An 18,109-nucleotide genomic window follows, 5' to 3' on the forward strand; every position below is an offset into this window, starting at 1 on the left:
TCTCTTGCAGAGGTTCCACTCACGCAGCCTTCCCAGTCCTAGACGCATATGGGAAGCAATTTAGAAGAATTTCCCCAGCGTGGTGAATTACAACTTCACGTTTATTGATAATGCATTAAAAGGAACATGTTGAGGGCACACACAGGGATTAACGATCAACGCGTTTCAAATGTGAGGTCTTAATCATGGGTAACGCATTGATAGTTAATCCCTGTGTGTGCCCTCAACATGTTCCTTTTAATGCGTTATCAATAAACTTGAAGTTTTAACTCATTACGCTGGAGAAATGCTTTCAAATAGTTAACAGTCTCACCCCAACCATGGAGCTTGAGGGGCTTTAAAGTTCCTACTGTTACATAGGAAGATACCAGTTTTATAAATTGGTAGGTGGGGGCTCTATTACATATTTTGCTTTGAGATATTCATGGTGATTATATTTTCCTGTTATCACTTACATCTATTTTCATCTTTGTAGGCAAGTATTTCTGGAGACTCACCCGTAATAAACATTTAGTTTCCCTCCAACCGGCTCAAATTCATCGATTCTGGAAAGGTTTGCCACTAAACATGGATAGCGTGGATGCAATTTATGAGAGAACCACCGATCACAAAATTGTCTTCTTTAAGGGTAAGTGTAAAAAAAGCATGAAAATAATGTAGTAAGATTCAAGAGTTAGGAAATCACTAAAACACCAAGGAGTGGAGCAGCTGGGTCAAAAGTTGAAGTGAGGGTGGTGCGGGGCTGCCAGGGACTTTGTAGTGATGTAAAATTGTAGTTCTAATGATGACTCATGCAGGGAAACTGGTTAGAAAGGGCAAATGAGTAACTGTAAGTACACAGTGCTATATAATATGATGATTGCAATATATTAATAAGATAGGATAAAAACCTTGATGGGAGTGCTTAAAAAATAATAAAAAAATAACGCTAATTTATGGATTCTACAAACTGAAAACAAGAAGAAGAACCTAGCTCTCTGTTAGGTTTTTCAGCATATTTGCTACGCTATCAATATTATGTACCATTCACTTTGATAACACTGTGAAAATTCGACATTCACTGTGCGGTTGTTGTCTGTCATACACAGTCACTAATGTGTGATCGTAACACACTTCATAGCACTGGCTATTCTTTCTCTGGCATCCTCAGAGGACTGGAGTCGGCAAAAATGTTATTTATGCTGCCCATTCAAGGTTCTTAATAAAAAGTAACAAACTCAATGTGACATTAGGGATCACACACTAATGACTGTTTAAAGATCAAAACTCCAGAATTATCCTTTTTCAGTTGCCGCACCTCCACAAAATAATGCAATTTTGTAATCCAGTTTCCAGATCCCAATGAAAATCTGCTCATTTATTACAAAACGTTGAAACCACCTCAGTGCAAACCATACAAGTACAGGTGCTTCTCACGAAATTACAATATCATCAAAAAGTTAATTTATTTCAGTTCTTCCATACAAAACCTGAAACTCATATATTATATAGAGTCATTACAAACAGAGTGATCTATTTCAAGTGTTTATTTCTGTTGATGTTGATGATTATGGCTTACAGCCAATGAAAACCCAAAAGTCATTATCTCAGTAAATTAGATAATTTGGGGAGCCATGTCATCTACTTTTGTAGGTCCATTGTGTATTATCAAGATCAAAGTCAGCGCAGCCGTCTATCAGGAAATTTTAGAGCACTTCATGCTTCCCTCTATCGACAAGCTTTTTAGAGATGGAAATTTCATTCTCCAGCAGGACTTGGCACCTGTCCACACTGAAAAAATACCAATACCTGGTTTAAAAACAACAATATCACTGTGCTTGATTGGCCACAAAAGTTGCCTGACCTTAACCCCATAGAGAATCTGTGGGGTACTGTCAAGAGAAAGATGAGACATCAGACGCAACAATGCAGACGAGCTGAAGGCTGCTATCAAAGTAACCTGGGCTTCCATAACATCTCAGCAGTGTCACAGGCTGATCGCCTCCACGCCACATTGATGCAGTAATTGATGCAAAAGGAGCCCCGACCAAGTATTGAGAGCATTTACTGAACATACATTTCAGAAGGCCAACATTTTTTATTTTAAAATCATTTTTCAAGCAGGTGTTATAAAGTATTCTAATTTACTGAGATAATGACTTTTGGGTTTTCATTGGCTGTAAGGCATAATCATCAACATTAACAGAAATAAACACTTGAAATAGATCAATCTGTTTGTAATGACTATATACAATGTATGAGATTCACTTTTTGTATTGAAGAACTGAAATAAATAAATTTTTTGATGATATTCCAATTTAGCCAGAAGCACTTCTATATAAAAACCATCTTAATCATTGCATATAGTAATGATGATTAAGGAGGCTTTTCTGAAACGCGTTTGCCGGATTTGATATATTTGTACGGTTTGCATCGAGGTGGCTTCAATGTTTTGTAGTAAATGAGATAGATTTTATACTCATTGGGATCCGGATACTGGACTTACTTCTATGGCACCAATGTCCATGCACCTGACCTGATTCAATCTGCGCGTCTGATTGGGAATACAGGCGAGCTTACTCTTTTCCATATGTTGTCCACAACATAATGCAATAAAAAAAAATCAACAAATCTTCTGTAAGCCAAATTGGTGTCAATAAAAACATCAGCTTGCGATGCAAAAAACAAATCCTCATACAGTTAATTCAAAGGAAAAATGAAAAAGTTATGGGTCTCAGAAAATGGCATCAGAAACCAAAACCTGCCAGGTTAATTTTACAGAGGAGAATAATGGTGTGCACTCAGGTCAAAATAATGGAGGTGCTGGTGAGACGGACCGTGTGGCCCAAAAAGTCATATGCCAAAAAATACCGCACACTCAGACTTGATGTAATGCAAAAGTGTTCAACAATTTTTTTGCCATGACAAAAAAAGGTTGCCACAAGATAATAAGAGCAGTACGTGTGAATCGAAACCCAACCCAACGTTTCGACCCACCAGGGTCTTATTTATGGGATTACTTGGTTTCCAGATGTGTGTACACAAGTGGCAAATGAGGAGAGCAGGGGGCCAATCCCTTTAATATAAATCCTGTCACTTGGTATAAGGTGTTGAGAAGACGTAAAAATCCTAATTAGTAGTGGACATCCAGGGGGATATGGCCGTCACGTCCATGATGGGCCTGTGGTGTCCTGGAAAACATATAAAGGCGGCGCTCCCGTGCCCAGTTAGATGAAGTGTTCTATGGCGAGGGGAGATGGCGGATTTATATGTTGCCAGAAGTAACATTGTACCAAAAAAGCTGGGCCTGCAGTTTCCTGGAATAGTGGCACTTGGATGAAGGGGGATGGCAGGTCTATGTGCCCCCAATAGTATTGCTGCACCAGAAGTGCTGGACCTGCAGTGTCCTGGAATAGTGGCACATCCGTGCCAAGTTCGATATGGTGCACTTGGATGAAGGGGGATGGCGGGTCTATGTGCCCCCAATAGTATTGCTGCACCAGAAGTGCTAGACCTGCGGTGTCCTGGATGAGCGGTGCTTCCGTGCCCTGCTCGAAGTGGTGTGCCTTTTAATTTTACTACACAATGGAAGCTGTAAAAACAAAGCAAAAAAATATATATAGTGGCGAAATTGTTGTTGTTTTTTTCCGAATTAACCATAGACAATTTTTTCGCATTATCCTGTACATTATATGGTAAAATAAATTATTTAATTCCAAACTATAACTCATCCCACCAAAAATAAAGCCCTTATACGGCTATGTTAATAGAAAAATTGAAAAGCTTAAGTTCTAGTGTCGGGAAAGGTGTAAAAGCACGCTCTAAATGGGAGGAGGGTTGTAGGGGAAAAAAAAAAAAAAAATCGATACCTACGGGGTCAGCACAACTTCTCTATACACCATACTGTATTCTCTAGCAGTCTCCTGGCCTCTTCTTCCGACGGAAGCATCATGTGACTTCTACAGCCAATCAGCAGCCCTCATCAGCTGTAGCAGGCTTATTATGTCCGCCAGTGGGAAAATCCAGACCAGTGTACAGTGGAGCGGCACTGTCCTGGTAAGTAAATTTTTTACTCACCACACAGGACCCATTGAGAACGTGTTTTAAGAAAATGGAGAAGTGGACAACCCTATATGCTACCACTACACACCAGTCCATACTGTATGTAGGTGAACAACAGCACACTGCATGGCCGGTTTATATGGTGTCAGAGCGGATGATAAATACTGTAATATTGATAGTGTAGCAAAATAAAGAACTGTGATTACTGTCTTATACCAGTGGAGACACATGGTTTTTTAACCCGTTCCTCAATTTTAGAACAAGTAAATAGAGGTATATTTGAATATTTTTGGAAATTGTTATTAAACATATGGAGTTTCTATAGCCTTTAGGTGATGTATTCTGTAATTTACCCTTAACCTACCAAAGGGGCAATTTTAATGGGGAAAATGTAAAAAAAAAAAAAAATTAAAAGTCTGTTTTAAGGAATTGTCTGAAAGTTTCAGTTGATGGTCTCTAAGAATAACACAATGACATACTGGAGTGCGGTCATCATTTCATGAATATGGGTGAGGCTGTGCCACTTACTGCAGGGCAAACAGTGGTGGGCTGCAGCACCAGGCCCTTGTATTTGGCTGACCTGTGGAGGTTTCAGGGTTGGATCTTCAAGCAATCATATTTTAGGGAAGGCCATTAAATGAAAGCCCTGAACAACCCCTTATTATGACTTGATGGTTTTTCGGGCAGGATATTATGGCAGAACACATATTAGCCTCATAATGGTAATAATAAGATCTCGCTAGCTAGAAGGTTTCAGACATTTAAGTTGTTTCTGTCTTTTGACTCCCCCTATGCACAGATACATCTCACACATATTACTTATTCTGTCCTACACTTTGCCCTATACCATGAAAATATGACATCTCTGCTCAAGGTTAATGTTTTTATTGCTGTCCCAGAAGGACTAATACATTCGTAACGCATTATTCTTATTTAAAATATACATTGATTTAAGATATACACTAAATGCCAGAGAATATATGCCAAGGCAATTAAAGCAGACAGCAGTGGCACTCACCATAACCTTCCGATCGCTCTTTAAACTGATACATAACCTATGAAAAGTGCAATAAAAGATTAATAAGATGACAGTTTTGGACTTAAAGATTAATTATAAAATGCGATGTACGAATGAACTTTGTAAATATCTTAAAGGAAACCTGTCAGGTCCCTGATGCATTTAAACTGCGCCCATAACCTTTTATTCTGTTACTTATGTATTAAAATAATGTTTTATTATTTTATACAACAGCATATAATTTTGAACTCGGCAATATCAAATATGTGAAGTTTGATTTTTTGTATTGTTTTGAACATGACGAAAGGGGGGGTGATTTGAACTTTTATATTTTTTTATTTTTGTAATATTTTTAAAAACATTTTTTTTTACTTCTTGTATGCTTCAATAGTCCCCATGGGAAACTTGAAGCTGCAGTTGTCTGATCAGCTCTGTTACATACCGGCAATGATGAGATTGCCTGTATCTAGCAGAAATGCTCACTTTCAATAGCAATCTGGCTATGACAACAATAGAGGTCTGCTGGAGACCTCTGGTTGGCTTGCCAACCCATCAGTGACACGTGATCATGTGACGGGGTCACCGATGGGTTGGATTTCCTACGCGCTTACCGGAAGCGTTAGTTAAATGCCATTTAACAGGCTAACAGCCACGGGTGGATCACTATTCCACTCGCAGCTGTTAGAGGCACATGTCAGCTGTTCAAAACATCTGACATGTGACGGGAAAGATGTGGGCTCAGCACCAGAGCCCACATCAAAGGGAGGGATTCCGACGTGGGTGTACTATTACGCCCAACATTGGAAAGTGTTTAAATGGAAGCTATCAGCAGGTTTTTGTGTAATCTGAGAGCAGATAGGGGTAGAAATTCAGATTCCAGCAATATATCACTTCCTGGACTGCTTGGTGCAGTTCTTTTTCCAATAATCTTTATTGATTTTCTAAATTTTATGAAGGGGATGGGAAAGAGAAAGGAACAGTGTGGGGAATAGGGAGGATGAGGGAGAAGGGAGACAGGCATACATACAAACATTTCCGTAGGTTTACACAAGACAACTGTTGCTTAATATCAGCACCTAAAAATAAAAATCAGTTCACATATTTTACTTCAAATAGTACATGAAATACACAACTGCGTATGAAATGTATCGGACACCAAAATAAATGTTGCTTAATATTAGCACCTGAAAATAAACACATTAGCATATGCAGGGCCGGTTTTAGACAAAGTGGGGCCCTAGGCAAAATTCAAAGTGGGGCCCCAGATTCTGAAACATTGCATTAACAACCACATTACAGTCAATTCAGTGCATTGAAGTGAGTTTTGAACTATAGCTTTGCACATCTTTAACACCTAAACATCTGTCATTTCTATTCTGCATTCTATTCTGGTACATGTCACACGGACACCACACGGACGCTGCATGGACAGCACACTGATGATGCACACGTACACATGGATGCCACACAGGTACCACAAGTGTTTCACATGGACACACAACCCTGATCACGCTGGTACTAATGTTTCCAATACCAGTAAAATCAGGCTGTGTGAAGGTAGCTTAATTCTGATCCTGTCTAGGGGTCTCTAGCTTTATCCAGATGACTTTCAGCTTCAATTCTTGATCTGACAGTCCGTCTGAGCATGCAGCATTAAAAGCATACAGCTGCAAGTTTGGGTCATAAGACTCACAATCGAATCAGAAATTGTGAAAGCTGCAAAAATACGGACACGCTATGAATGCTAAAATTGTGTTCTCAAGTTTAAAAGTTATCCTGTATTCAAGGGATAACTTTCCGATCACTGGTGATCTTTCCACTGTGGCCTCCACCAATTCCAAGAATCAGGACTTTAAAGAACCTTGGGTTGAATGAAGCGGAGGTTGACAATGCACACTAATGCTCCACTCAATCTAATAGGAGATCAGTCAAGCACTGCTCTCAGCAATCTCTGGTTCTCCCATTAAGGGCTCATACCCATACAGTATGTGTGAAAAAAAAGTTCCGATATCAGGACCGAAAAAGTGTTATGCAAGTACAATGTAATTTTCACACCCAGCAACCGATTTACATCCAAGTGCAGTGCGATTGTTATCCGATTACAAGGCGATTTTAACATGAGCTTTTACATACAGCAATTCTCTGTCATTTACACTTCGTTTTCAAAAGAAATTTTCATCAAAACACGCACACACTCACACACACAGATACGGTATATATATATATCTATAGTGTATATATATATATATATATATATATATATATATTTGATGGCGAGATAGATAGAAGAAAAGCTGTCAATTCATGTGCCACTTACAGTAAAATCACACTGACAGGTTAGAACAGAATAGAATAGATAGAATAGATATATACACATAGAATACATACTGTAGATATATAGGTGTCAGTGACACAAACCTATATATATGTACAGTGGGGCAAAAAAGTATTTAGTCAGTCAGCAATAGTGCAAGTTCCACCACTTAAAAAGATGAGAGGCGTCTGTAATTTACATCATAGGTAGACCTCAACTATGGGAGACAAACTGAGAAAAAAAAATCCAGAAAATCACATTGTCTGTTTTTTTAACAATTTATTTGCATATTATGGTGGAAAATAAGTATTTGGTCAGAAACAAAATTTCATCTCAATACTTTGTAATATATCCTTTGTTGGCAATGACAGAGGTCAAACGTTTTCTGTAAGTCTTCACAAGGTTGCCACACACTGTTGTTGGTATGTTGGCCCATTCCTCCATGCAGATCTCCTCTAGAGCAGTGATGTTTTTGGCTTTTCGCTTGGCAACACGGACTTTCAACTCCCTCCAAAGGTTTTCTATAGGGTTGAGATCTGGAGACTGGCTAGGCCACTCCAGGACCTTGAAATGCTTCTTACGAAGCCACTCCTTCGTTGCCCTGGCGGTGTGCTTTGGATCATTGTCATGTTGAAAGACCCAGCCACGTTTCATCTTCAATGCCCTTGCTGATGGAAGGAGGTTTGCACTCAAAATCTCACGATACATGGCCCCATTCATTCTTTCATGTACCCGGATCAGTCGTCCTGGCCCCTTTGCAGAGAAACAGCCCCAAAGCATGATGTTTCCACCACAATGCTTTACAGTAGGTATGGTGTTTGATGGATGCAACTCAGTATTCTTTTTCCTCCAAACACGACAAGTTGTGTTTCTACCAAACAGTTCCAGTTTGGTTTCATCAGACCATAGGACATTCTCCCAAAACTCCTCTGGATCATCCAAATGCTCTCTAGCAAACTTCAGATGGGCCCGGACATGTACTGGCTTAAGCAGTGGGACACGTCTGGCACTGCAGGATCTGAGTCCATGGTGGCGTAGTGTGTTACTTATGGTAGGCCTTGTTACATTGGTCCCAGCTCTCTGCAGTTCATTCACTAGGTCCCCTCGCGTGGTTCTGGGATTTTTGCTCACCGTTCTTGTGATCATTCTGACCCCACGGGGTGGGATTTTGCGTGGAGCCCCAGATCGAGGGAGATTATCAGTGGTCTTGTATGTCTTCTATTTTCTAATTATTGCTCCCACTGTTGATTTCTTCACTCCAAGCTGGTTGGCTATTGCAGATTCAGTCTTCCCAGCCTGGTGCAGGGCTACAATTTTGTTTCTGGTGTCCTTTGACAGCTCTTTGGTCTTCACCATAGTGGAGTTTGGAGTCAGACTGTTTGAGGGTGTGCACAGGTGTCTTTTTATACTGATAACAAGTTTAAACAGGTGCCATTACTGCAGGTAATGAGTGGAGGAAAGAGGAGACTCTTAAAGAAGAAGTTACAGGTCTGTGAGAGCCAGAAATCTTGATTGTTTGTTTCTGACCAAATACTTATTTTCCACCATAATATGCAAATAAATTGTTAAAAAAACAGACAATGTGATTTTCTGGATTTTTTTTTCTCAGTTTGTCTCCCATAGTTGAGGTCTACCTATGATGTAAATTACAGACGCCTCTCATCTTTTTAAGTGGTGGAACTTGCACTATTGCTGACTGACTAAATACTTTTTTGCCCCACTGTATCTATATTACATAGATAGATAGAAGAAAAGCTGGTAATTAATCTGCCGTGTTCTGTAAAATCACTGCAGGAGCCGACAGGATAGAAGAAATGGATTACATACAGTAAATACTGTACATATAGAATAGATATATAGATGTCAGTGACAAATACAATTAGTACAGTGTGTGTGAAAAATACTGGACATGTATTTAATAAAAGATTATTTTTCGGAAAAAAATGGCATGGGCTCCCACGCAATTTTCGTAACCAGCAGAAGGAAAGCCGACGGCTGGGGGCAGATGTTTATTGTCTGGGAAGGGGTAATATCCATGGAACTTCCCCGACTATTAATATCAGCTCACAGCGAGTTGACCGCAATGATATTCTCCCGGTGATCTCGCCTCTGCACCGTGCGACTTTCTCACGGTGTTATCGGGGATCTCACCGAGGTCACCGTGATTCATCCCGGCTGGGAATGGATCCCCAGTGATGTCACTATTAGTCACTGATGCTGCGCTCTCAGCAGCTCATTCATCAGTGGTTCTCAGCCTGGATGTTCGCATCTTGGCACCGGCCAGGTTGAAAACTATTGCTCCCACAGACATGGATTACAGCGTGGTATAGTATATTGTTGTTTTTTTATTTTAGTTTTATTACAGGAGATCGAGAGCTTCGGTGGAATTAGGTGAGGTCGTCATTATGGTTTAATTAAGAACATTAAAGGAGTCCCCCATTTTAATAACCAGTAAAGGCTAATTATACAGCTGTGAACTGATATTAATAGTCTGGGAAGTTCCGTGGGTATTACCCCCTTCCCAGGCTATAAACATCTGCCCCCAGCCGTCGGTTTTCCCTCTGCTGATTACGAATATTGCACAGGAGCCCACGCCATTATTTTTTTTAAATAATCTTTTATTAATTAAATACATGTCCACCAATTTGCACACACACTGTAATAATTGTATTTGTCACTGACATCTAAATATCTACTTATTATATGTGTATTTACTATATGTAATCTGTTGTGAGTTCTGTTTTTGGGCTCCCTCTGGTGGTTACTGATGGTACTGGGTGACTTGTGTTCTCTGCGGTCTCTGGTGTCCACCTGTTCCATCAGGTTATGGGAGTTTCCTATTTAACCTGGCTTTTTTGTCATTTCCTCGCCGGCTATCAATGTAATCAGCGTGTCTTTTTACCTCTGCTCCCTGTGTCTGTTATCTTCAGGACAAGCTAAGTTTTGATTTTCCTGTTCCACGTTTTGTTTAATTTTTGTCTTAGTCCAGCTTGCAGAGATGTGATTCCTTGCTGCTGGTTGCTCTAGTCGGCTGAAATTACTCCTCATGTTCCATGAGTTGGCACATGAGTTCAAGTAATTTCAGGATGGTTTTTTGAAGGGTTTTTCGCTGACCGCGCAGTTCACTTTTGTATCCTCTGCTACCTAGCTTTAGCGGGCCTCATTTTTGCTGATTCTATTTTCATAACTACGTATGTGCTTTCCTCTCATTTCACCGTTATTACATGTGGGGGGCTGCTATTTCTGTGGGGTGTTTCTCTGGAGGCAAGTGAGGTCTGTGTTTCTTCTTATAGGGGAAGTTAATCCTTCGGCTGGCGCGAGACGTCTAGGAATCATCGTAGGCACGTTCCCCGGCTACTGCTAGTTGTGTGTTTAGGTTCAGGATCGTGGTCAGCTCAGGTTCCATCACCCTAGAGCTTGTTTTGTTTTTGTGCTTGTCCTTTTGTGATCCCCTGCCATTGGGATCATGACAGTAATCCATGTCTTCTATCCTGTCGGCTCCTGCAGTGATTTTACAGAAGACGGCAGATGAATTACCGGCTTATCTTCTATCTATCTATGTAATATATATATATAATATATATATATATATATATATATATATATAATATATATATATGTGTGACACTGACATCAATATATCTATGTATTCTATGTGTATAATAAATCTATTCTATTCTAACATGTCAGTGTGATTTTACTGTATGCGGCACATGAATTGATTGCCGACACTGGTGCAAAAAAAAAATCGGACAGCACTCGCATGCTCCGAGTGCTACACGATTTTTTTTCTCACATCCATTGACTTGTATTGGTGAGTCTCGTCAGAGATACGCAGCAAATCGCAGCATGCTGCAATTTTTTTCTCCGTACGATTTCAGCTGAGAAAAAAATTGCAGATGAGATGTAAGCTATAGAATAACATTGGTCAGAGTGCAATCCTATTTTTTCTCGGATTGCACTCATCCGTTTTTCTCGCAAATGAGTATGAGGCCTAAGAACAAATAGAGTTGTGGTGCACATGATCAATCCCTGCTCCATTCAGCTGGGGTTCTGAAGCCCTGATTCTTAGGATTAGTGGGGGGCCTTGGCAGTCAGACCCCAGAGATCTGAAAATTATCCCGTGAATAAGTGACATCTTCTAATCTTGAGAACCCCCTTGAACAGTGATGTCTGAGCTAAATATAATATTGCATGGCAGCGTTGATTCACTAGAAATAATGAAATGAATGATACCTGAGGTCACTGATCAGGATCCTGCACAGGCTGCTCTGCGGTGTGCACTGGCACCAAGAGTGATGATGTCACTGATCGCTAGTGCCAGGACCACTGCGTTCTGTAATAGGCTGCAGGAGTCCGGTGATCTGAGCAAAGCGCCATTATGAAAACATACCATGATACATGGTACAAGTCACCTGACTGATGCAGATCATGGGCTTGCTTACAATAACGTATAAAATGACCGAGTGATATGTGATGTTTTAACGGATAGCACTCAACCTAAAGTTATATTGTGGGGCCGTGCAGATCTGCATAAGACTATCGCAGCGTGCTGCGGGTGGCTCTGCAAACTTGACCATTTGCACCTATACAAGTCTATGGGTGTATGTAAGACATCGGACTGCACTCAGATGTTATCTGAGTGCAGTCTGATGTATGCACACAGAGACAATGGAAAAGACGGATAAATTAAGTTCTTCAGTGCATACCCTGTTTCCATCCTGCCCCCTGTGTCTCCATCCTGCCCCCTGTGTCTCCATCCTACCACCTGTGTCTCCCATCCTCCCCACCTGTCTCCATCCTGCCCTGTCTCCCATCCTGCCACCTGTGTCTCCCATCCTGCCCACGTGTCTCCATCCTGCCCCGTGTCTCCATCCTGCGCCGTGTCTCCATCCTGCCCCGTGTCTGCCATCCTGCCTTGTGTCTCACATCCTGCCCCCCTGTCTCCATCCTGTCCCCCTGTCTGCCATCCTGCCCCGTGATTCACATCCTGCCCCCCTGTCTCCATCCTGCCCCCTGTGTCTCTCATCCTGCTCCGTTTCTCCATTCCTGCCCCCTGTCTCCAATCCTGCCACTGTCTCCAATCCTGCCCTCTGTCTCCAATCCTGCCCCCGTCTCCAATCCTGTCCTGTCTCCATTCTGCCCCTTGTTTACATTCTGGCCCCGTGTCTCCCATCCTGCCCCATCTCCATCCTTCCCCCATGTCTCCAGACTCCATCCTGCCCACTGTGTCTCCCATCGTGACCGCTGTGTCTCCCATCCTGCCCCCATGTCTCCATCCTGCCTCCGTGTCTCAATCCGTGTCTCCAATCCTGCCCCCTGTCTCCAATCCTGCCCCGTCTCCATTCTGCCCCTTTTTTCCATTCTGCCCCTTGTCTCCATTCTGCCCCGTTTCTCCCATCCTGCCCTGTCTCCATTCTGCCCCCGTGTCACCATCCTGCCCCTTTTTTCCATTCCATTTACAGTGGTAAATCACCTGCGCTAGTGTGGGTGCCTCTAATTGCACTTGGGGCTATGCATGAGGGCAATAACTGGCGTATGGGAGGCTAGCAACAGATGGAATTGTGCACTTACTAGATGCTGGAAAGATGGTGTGAGCGAAGATCCTCCTGTTGCTGGATGACTGGCTCCGTACTGGGAGATTGTGGGATTAAGGTAGCGCCTAGGTCCGCGCGAGCCAGGTCTGCTGGGTGGACGCTGGAGCTAGGTAAAAACCGCCAACTTCTAGCGTGCCCCGGCCGGAAGCAAAGCTGAAGAAGTGGTGGAGTGTGGAGGGGGCGTGGCGAATAGCGTGACGTCACAGCTAATGGGCGGGCTCGTGTGAGGATTAACCAATCCAACGCGTTTCGAAGGATGCGATCCTTCTTGGTCAGGGCTGGAGTTCCCCATGGAGCCCTCCCCTTGGGCTTAATTAAGTGGCAAAAAAGGGGGGGATAACATGAAATATACATTGATAAAAACAGTAACGACTTTATTAATAGAGTAAAGCCCAACGTCCAGGGCATTAAAATATTAAAATATTACAATCATCACGTAGCCCATTAGATGACACAATTTCTTGTATTTATGTCCTTCAGTCTTCTTTCCCACACAACTCCATGCACCTCTAATCCAGGTTTCCTTGCTATCTACCAAGTATGCTGTATCCAATATGTGTCACTAATCAGGCATTTAGGTGAATTCCCTTTAAGGCTCTAATACAGGCCTCCTCCCTATCTAGTGCACTAATTATGCTGCATCAATCAGGGATGCCAGGTAGTTTTTTCTGTAGGGGGCGGACGGGTAGTCGTTATATAAGGGGAGGGCTCCATGGGGAACTCCAGCCCTGACCAAGAAGGATCGCATCCTTCGAAACGCGTTGGATTGGTTAATCCTCACACGCGCCCGCCCATTAGCTGTGACGTCACGCTATTCGCCACGCCCCCTCCACACTCCGCCACCGCTTCAGCGTTGCCTCCGGCTGGGGCACGCTAGCAGTTGGCGGTTTTTACCTAGATCCAGCGTCCACCCAGCAGACCTGGATCGTGCGGACCTAGGCGCTACCTTAATCCCATGATCTCCCAGTACGGAGCCATCCAGCAACAGGAGGATCTACGCTCACACCATCTTTCCAGCATCTAGTAAGTGCACAATTCCATCTGTTGCTAGCCTCCCATATGCCAGTTATTGCCCTCATGCACAGCCCCAAGTGCAATTAGAGGCACCCACACCAGCGCAGGTGATTTACCACTGTTTTTTCGCTATTGTTACCTAACCTACAGGGTGGAACACAGACCCTGTTTTATCACCAGCAGCTACTATTCTTTCCTTTTTCTCCCCGTCTCCCCCCCCCTCACTCTCCACTCTCCGAGTGCCAGCGTATTTTTTTTTCCATGATACTCCTTCCATTTCAATATGATCGCTTGCACAGTGCTCCTTGGGATTTTTAAAGTTTTGGAAATCATTTTGTATCCAAATCCAGCTTTAAACTTCTCCACAACAGTATCATGGACCTGCCTGTTGTGTTCCTTGGTCTTCATGATGCTCTCTGTGCTTCAAACAGAACCCTGAGACTATCACAGAGCAGATGCATTTATACGGAGACTTGATTACACACAGGTGGATTATATTTATCATCATTAGGCATTTAGGACAACATTGGATCATTCAGAGATCCACAATGAACTTCTGGAGTGAGTTTGCTGTACTGAAAGTAAAGGGGCCAAATAATATTGTACGCCCCAATTTTCAGTTTTTGTGTTTCCCAAAAAATTTAAAATAACCAATAAATTTCGTTCAACTTCACAATTGTGTTCCACTTGTTGATTCTTCACCAAATATTAACATTTGGTATCTTTATGTTTGAAGCATGATATGTGGGAAAAGGTTGTAAAGTTCCAGGGAGCCGAATACTTTCGCAAGGCACTGTAGTGAAACAATTTCCATTTTTGCAAAGTATCTCTAGACAAGTCCATAAAAAAGGTTAAGTGACTGTATGGAGAAGAAAGGAATTTTGACTCTTTTGATATACCAAGAAGTGTGTTTACTACCCAGTTGGGGTAAAAGAGACAATAACATCTTTAGCTACAGTACATCAGTCGGAAGAGAAGATGGCCTACGGATTCTAAAAGCCATTCAAAAAGATATCATTTCCTTCAGAAACAGTCTGGCTAATTATGAAGATTTTAAAAGGAAAAACAACATGAATATTAGAGGGATTCTGGAATCAGTCCAGACCTTCCAATTAAAGGACTATATCTCTTCATTGATTTCTCATCTAATACCTAACACCAATGGGGAAAACCTGATTGAAAAGGCTTCTAATAGAATCCCTGTTTTATCTTTTGTAGATGTAGCAGTGGTGAGAATGTTAAGCCATGAATAACGCCACCCACAGCCCTGATTGGTAGATTCCTGTGTACACTTTGCATTGTCAGCAAACTACCAATCAATAGTGGGGGCGGGTTTACACAGATTAGCCTGACTGCCTTGAACATGAGTTCTAGTCTAGCAGTGATAATCTCCTGCTGATAAAACACTGACTGTATTGAAACTACAGCACCCAGTCTAATAAGTGGCACATCCCTGGAATCAGGCTCTCCTACCTAACTCATGCTGTTTTCAGATTAATTTGCAAACACCTGCTGACAGATTCCTTTTAATACTGCAGAGCATAGCTATGACTGGGTAATCGAGCTGTCAATCATGCACAGGGGGAGAGACTGCAGCTACTGAACCCGGATTAGTGTCAGTGAGTAAACGCCCCACCACACTAGTCCTGGTTCGCAAGCACACAGCAAGCCGATGTTTATAACAATGTGTTCATTTTATTTAAATGTCTGCAGTTATATAAAATAAAAACTTTACAGGAATATCTTAACAAAGAACTATAAGATCATGGATGCAATTTAACAGCACATGGGACCTAAAAAGTTACCTTTAAAAGTATGTTGGAAACTGTTAAAGATACTGTTGCCATACATAATGTAAGTAGTATAATGGGCAGACCAGATGGACAAGGTGCTGTCGCATGATCACTGAAATGTATAGCCATGCAGATACATACACCAATCTGCAGGAAGTACACAGTTAAGTTTTATTGTCTTATCTTTTTGAAATGACACCAATTTCCCACCTCCTCTTCCCAACTCTTTTAGGAGATCGTTACTGGGTTTTCAAAGATAATAATGTAGAAGAAGGATATCCCCGACCCATCACAGATTTCGGATTGCCCCTGGGGGGTGTGGATGCCGCCTTTCCTTGGCCTCCCAATGATAAGACATATTTCTTTAAGGACAGCCTCTGCTGGTGTTACAACGAGCGGGAGCACAGAATGGATGATGGCTTCCCTATAGAGACTGCCCTTTGGAAAGGGATCCCCGCTACGCTGGATGATGCAATGGGATGGTCCGATGGTGGGTACAAACAACCCAGTCAAACACCAAGCTATAAAAAATGACCAAATATGTGTGAAATATCGGCATATCAACTGCTAATGGATGGAAATGAATCTTGCATGCAGTAAAATTTATATAACCCAACATCATCATCAGCACTATAGGGGGGCAGATGTCACTGTGGAGACCGACAGACTCCTCTACCCAATAATAAGACAATAGAATTATAAATGGCTTATTCTCTGTGTTGGGATGAACATCTTTTAAATAATTTGATAGATTTAAAGGTGTTGTCTGGTGGAGGCGCCAAACACTTTAGTATCAGAGCAGCCAATGTTGTTACAACCCCACAAACCAGCTGGTATAATGCACGTGTCCTATTCTAACAGGGACAATGCAGAATGGAGATCTGCCATGCTGGATAACTGTCACATCTTTACCTGGATCTGCTCCAGCGACACCTACTTCAGTCACCAGACATTCAGTCTATGGGTGGCACTGGAAAAGACATTATAACTAATATCTCAGGACAGCACAGGTGCTGACCAACAAGGGTTTAGTCTAGCTGAGATTGTGGTTCCACTCAGCCAATCTAGTTGGTGTGTGTGCTCCCTGCTGTGGCCATTGAGGTACCACACCCTACTTAAACTCCCATCATCCTGCTGAAGTTTCCAGATATTGTGCCTGGAAACTCCCTGGGTGCTGGTGTTTGAATTTTGAGTCCTGATATAGACCTGACTTTTACCCCCTCTTTGTCTGATTCTGTTATTCTCAATCCTGACCTAGACCTGTTTTGACTGACCTAATATCTGATCCCGGCTATCCATCCCTCAGACTTCAGTTTGAATTTTTGATTATGTCCTTGCTCTGTCACTCCAGTTGGTAAACTGGACAGCCAAACTACTCTTGCCTCTGGTTTGCTCCTCCAGGCAGCAGCCACTTCATGGAAGGAACCCAGGGGACCCTGTATAGGGTTTTAAGGCCATATTTTCTTCTGGGATCTACCAGATACAGTAGCTAGTGCCAATTGAGCTAATGGTCTCAGAATAACTTTACAATACTCCTTTTAACTTTCATCTCTGATCACCAGGATAATATTGTCGTAAATTGCACAAAATTTGGGTGGAACCAAAAAATCTTTAATTTTTTAATTATCATGAAATTTTGTTTCTAAATAATAAGACAAATTATAGGGATTGCTACTCATCTGGAGGCAGTACTAAGTAATTTTCCTTTTTTTAGCTTCTATTATCAACTCCATTCAGCAACTACCTCGTAGGGATTGTAACAGACAGGACAGTATGGGATCGCAGCTGATTATTTTTGTAAGGTAAAACATTTCCCAGGCTGTTTTTAAACAATGTTTTACCTCAAAGAAACGATCGATCCTATACTGCCCAGGAGCTGTGGTATGATCAGACCATGTTCCTGTACGGTCAGACACAGCCATTACACAGTACATAGCAGGGACACATGTATAAAATTATCTCAATCTCAGCATAGGAACATTTTTTAAACACATCCAAATGTGGAACTTATTATGCCAAGATTTATTGATTAACATGAACTTTGTTCAAGGGCCTGTGGCAGTATGATGGATGCAACACAAACCTTAACACTGTATAATTTCTGGCATACAGTATAATGGAACCGACATAGCACTTGATAAAGTATAAAGGCTCCCACATAGCCCTCCAATTATAATGCCCCCACATAGCCCTCCATATAGTATAATAGGCCCCTTAGTCCTCCATATATCAAACTGCACCCCATAATTCTCCATATAGTATACTGCACCCACTAGTACCCCATACAGTATAATGCACTCCCCATAGTCTTCCATGCAGTATAATGCACCCC

At 42.0% G+C, this 18,109-nt stretch overlaps 1 protein-coding gene across 2 annotated transcripts in view; it reads left to right on the forward strand.

Annotated features, from left to right (window-relative positions):
- The window catches only part of MMP17 (matrix metallopeptidase 17), a 281,400-nt gene that overhangs the window by 260,282 nt on the left and 3,009 nt on the right, over window positions 1–18,109 (forward strand). For both annotated transcript variants that reach the window (XM_069756062.1, XM_069756063.1), the window contains exons 8-9: window positions 476–628; window positions 16,010–16,267. In XM_069756062.1, coding sequence (XP_069612163.1) covers window positions 476–628; window positions 16,010–16,267 — 411 coding nt within the window. The remainder of the gene's footprint in view (window positions 1–475; window positions 629–16,009; window positions 16,268–18,109) is intronic.

The sequence above is a fragment of the Ranitomeya imitator genome, chromosome 1 (genome assembly GCF_032444005.1).
Source record: "Ranitomeya imitator isolate aRanImi1 chromosome 1, aRanImi1.pri, whole genome shotgun sequence".
Lineage (NCBI taxonomy): Eukaryota > Metazoa > Chordata > Amphibia > Anura > Dendrobatidae > Ranitomeya > Ranitomeya imitator.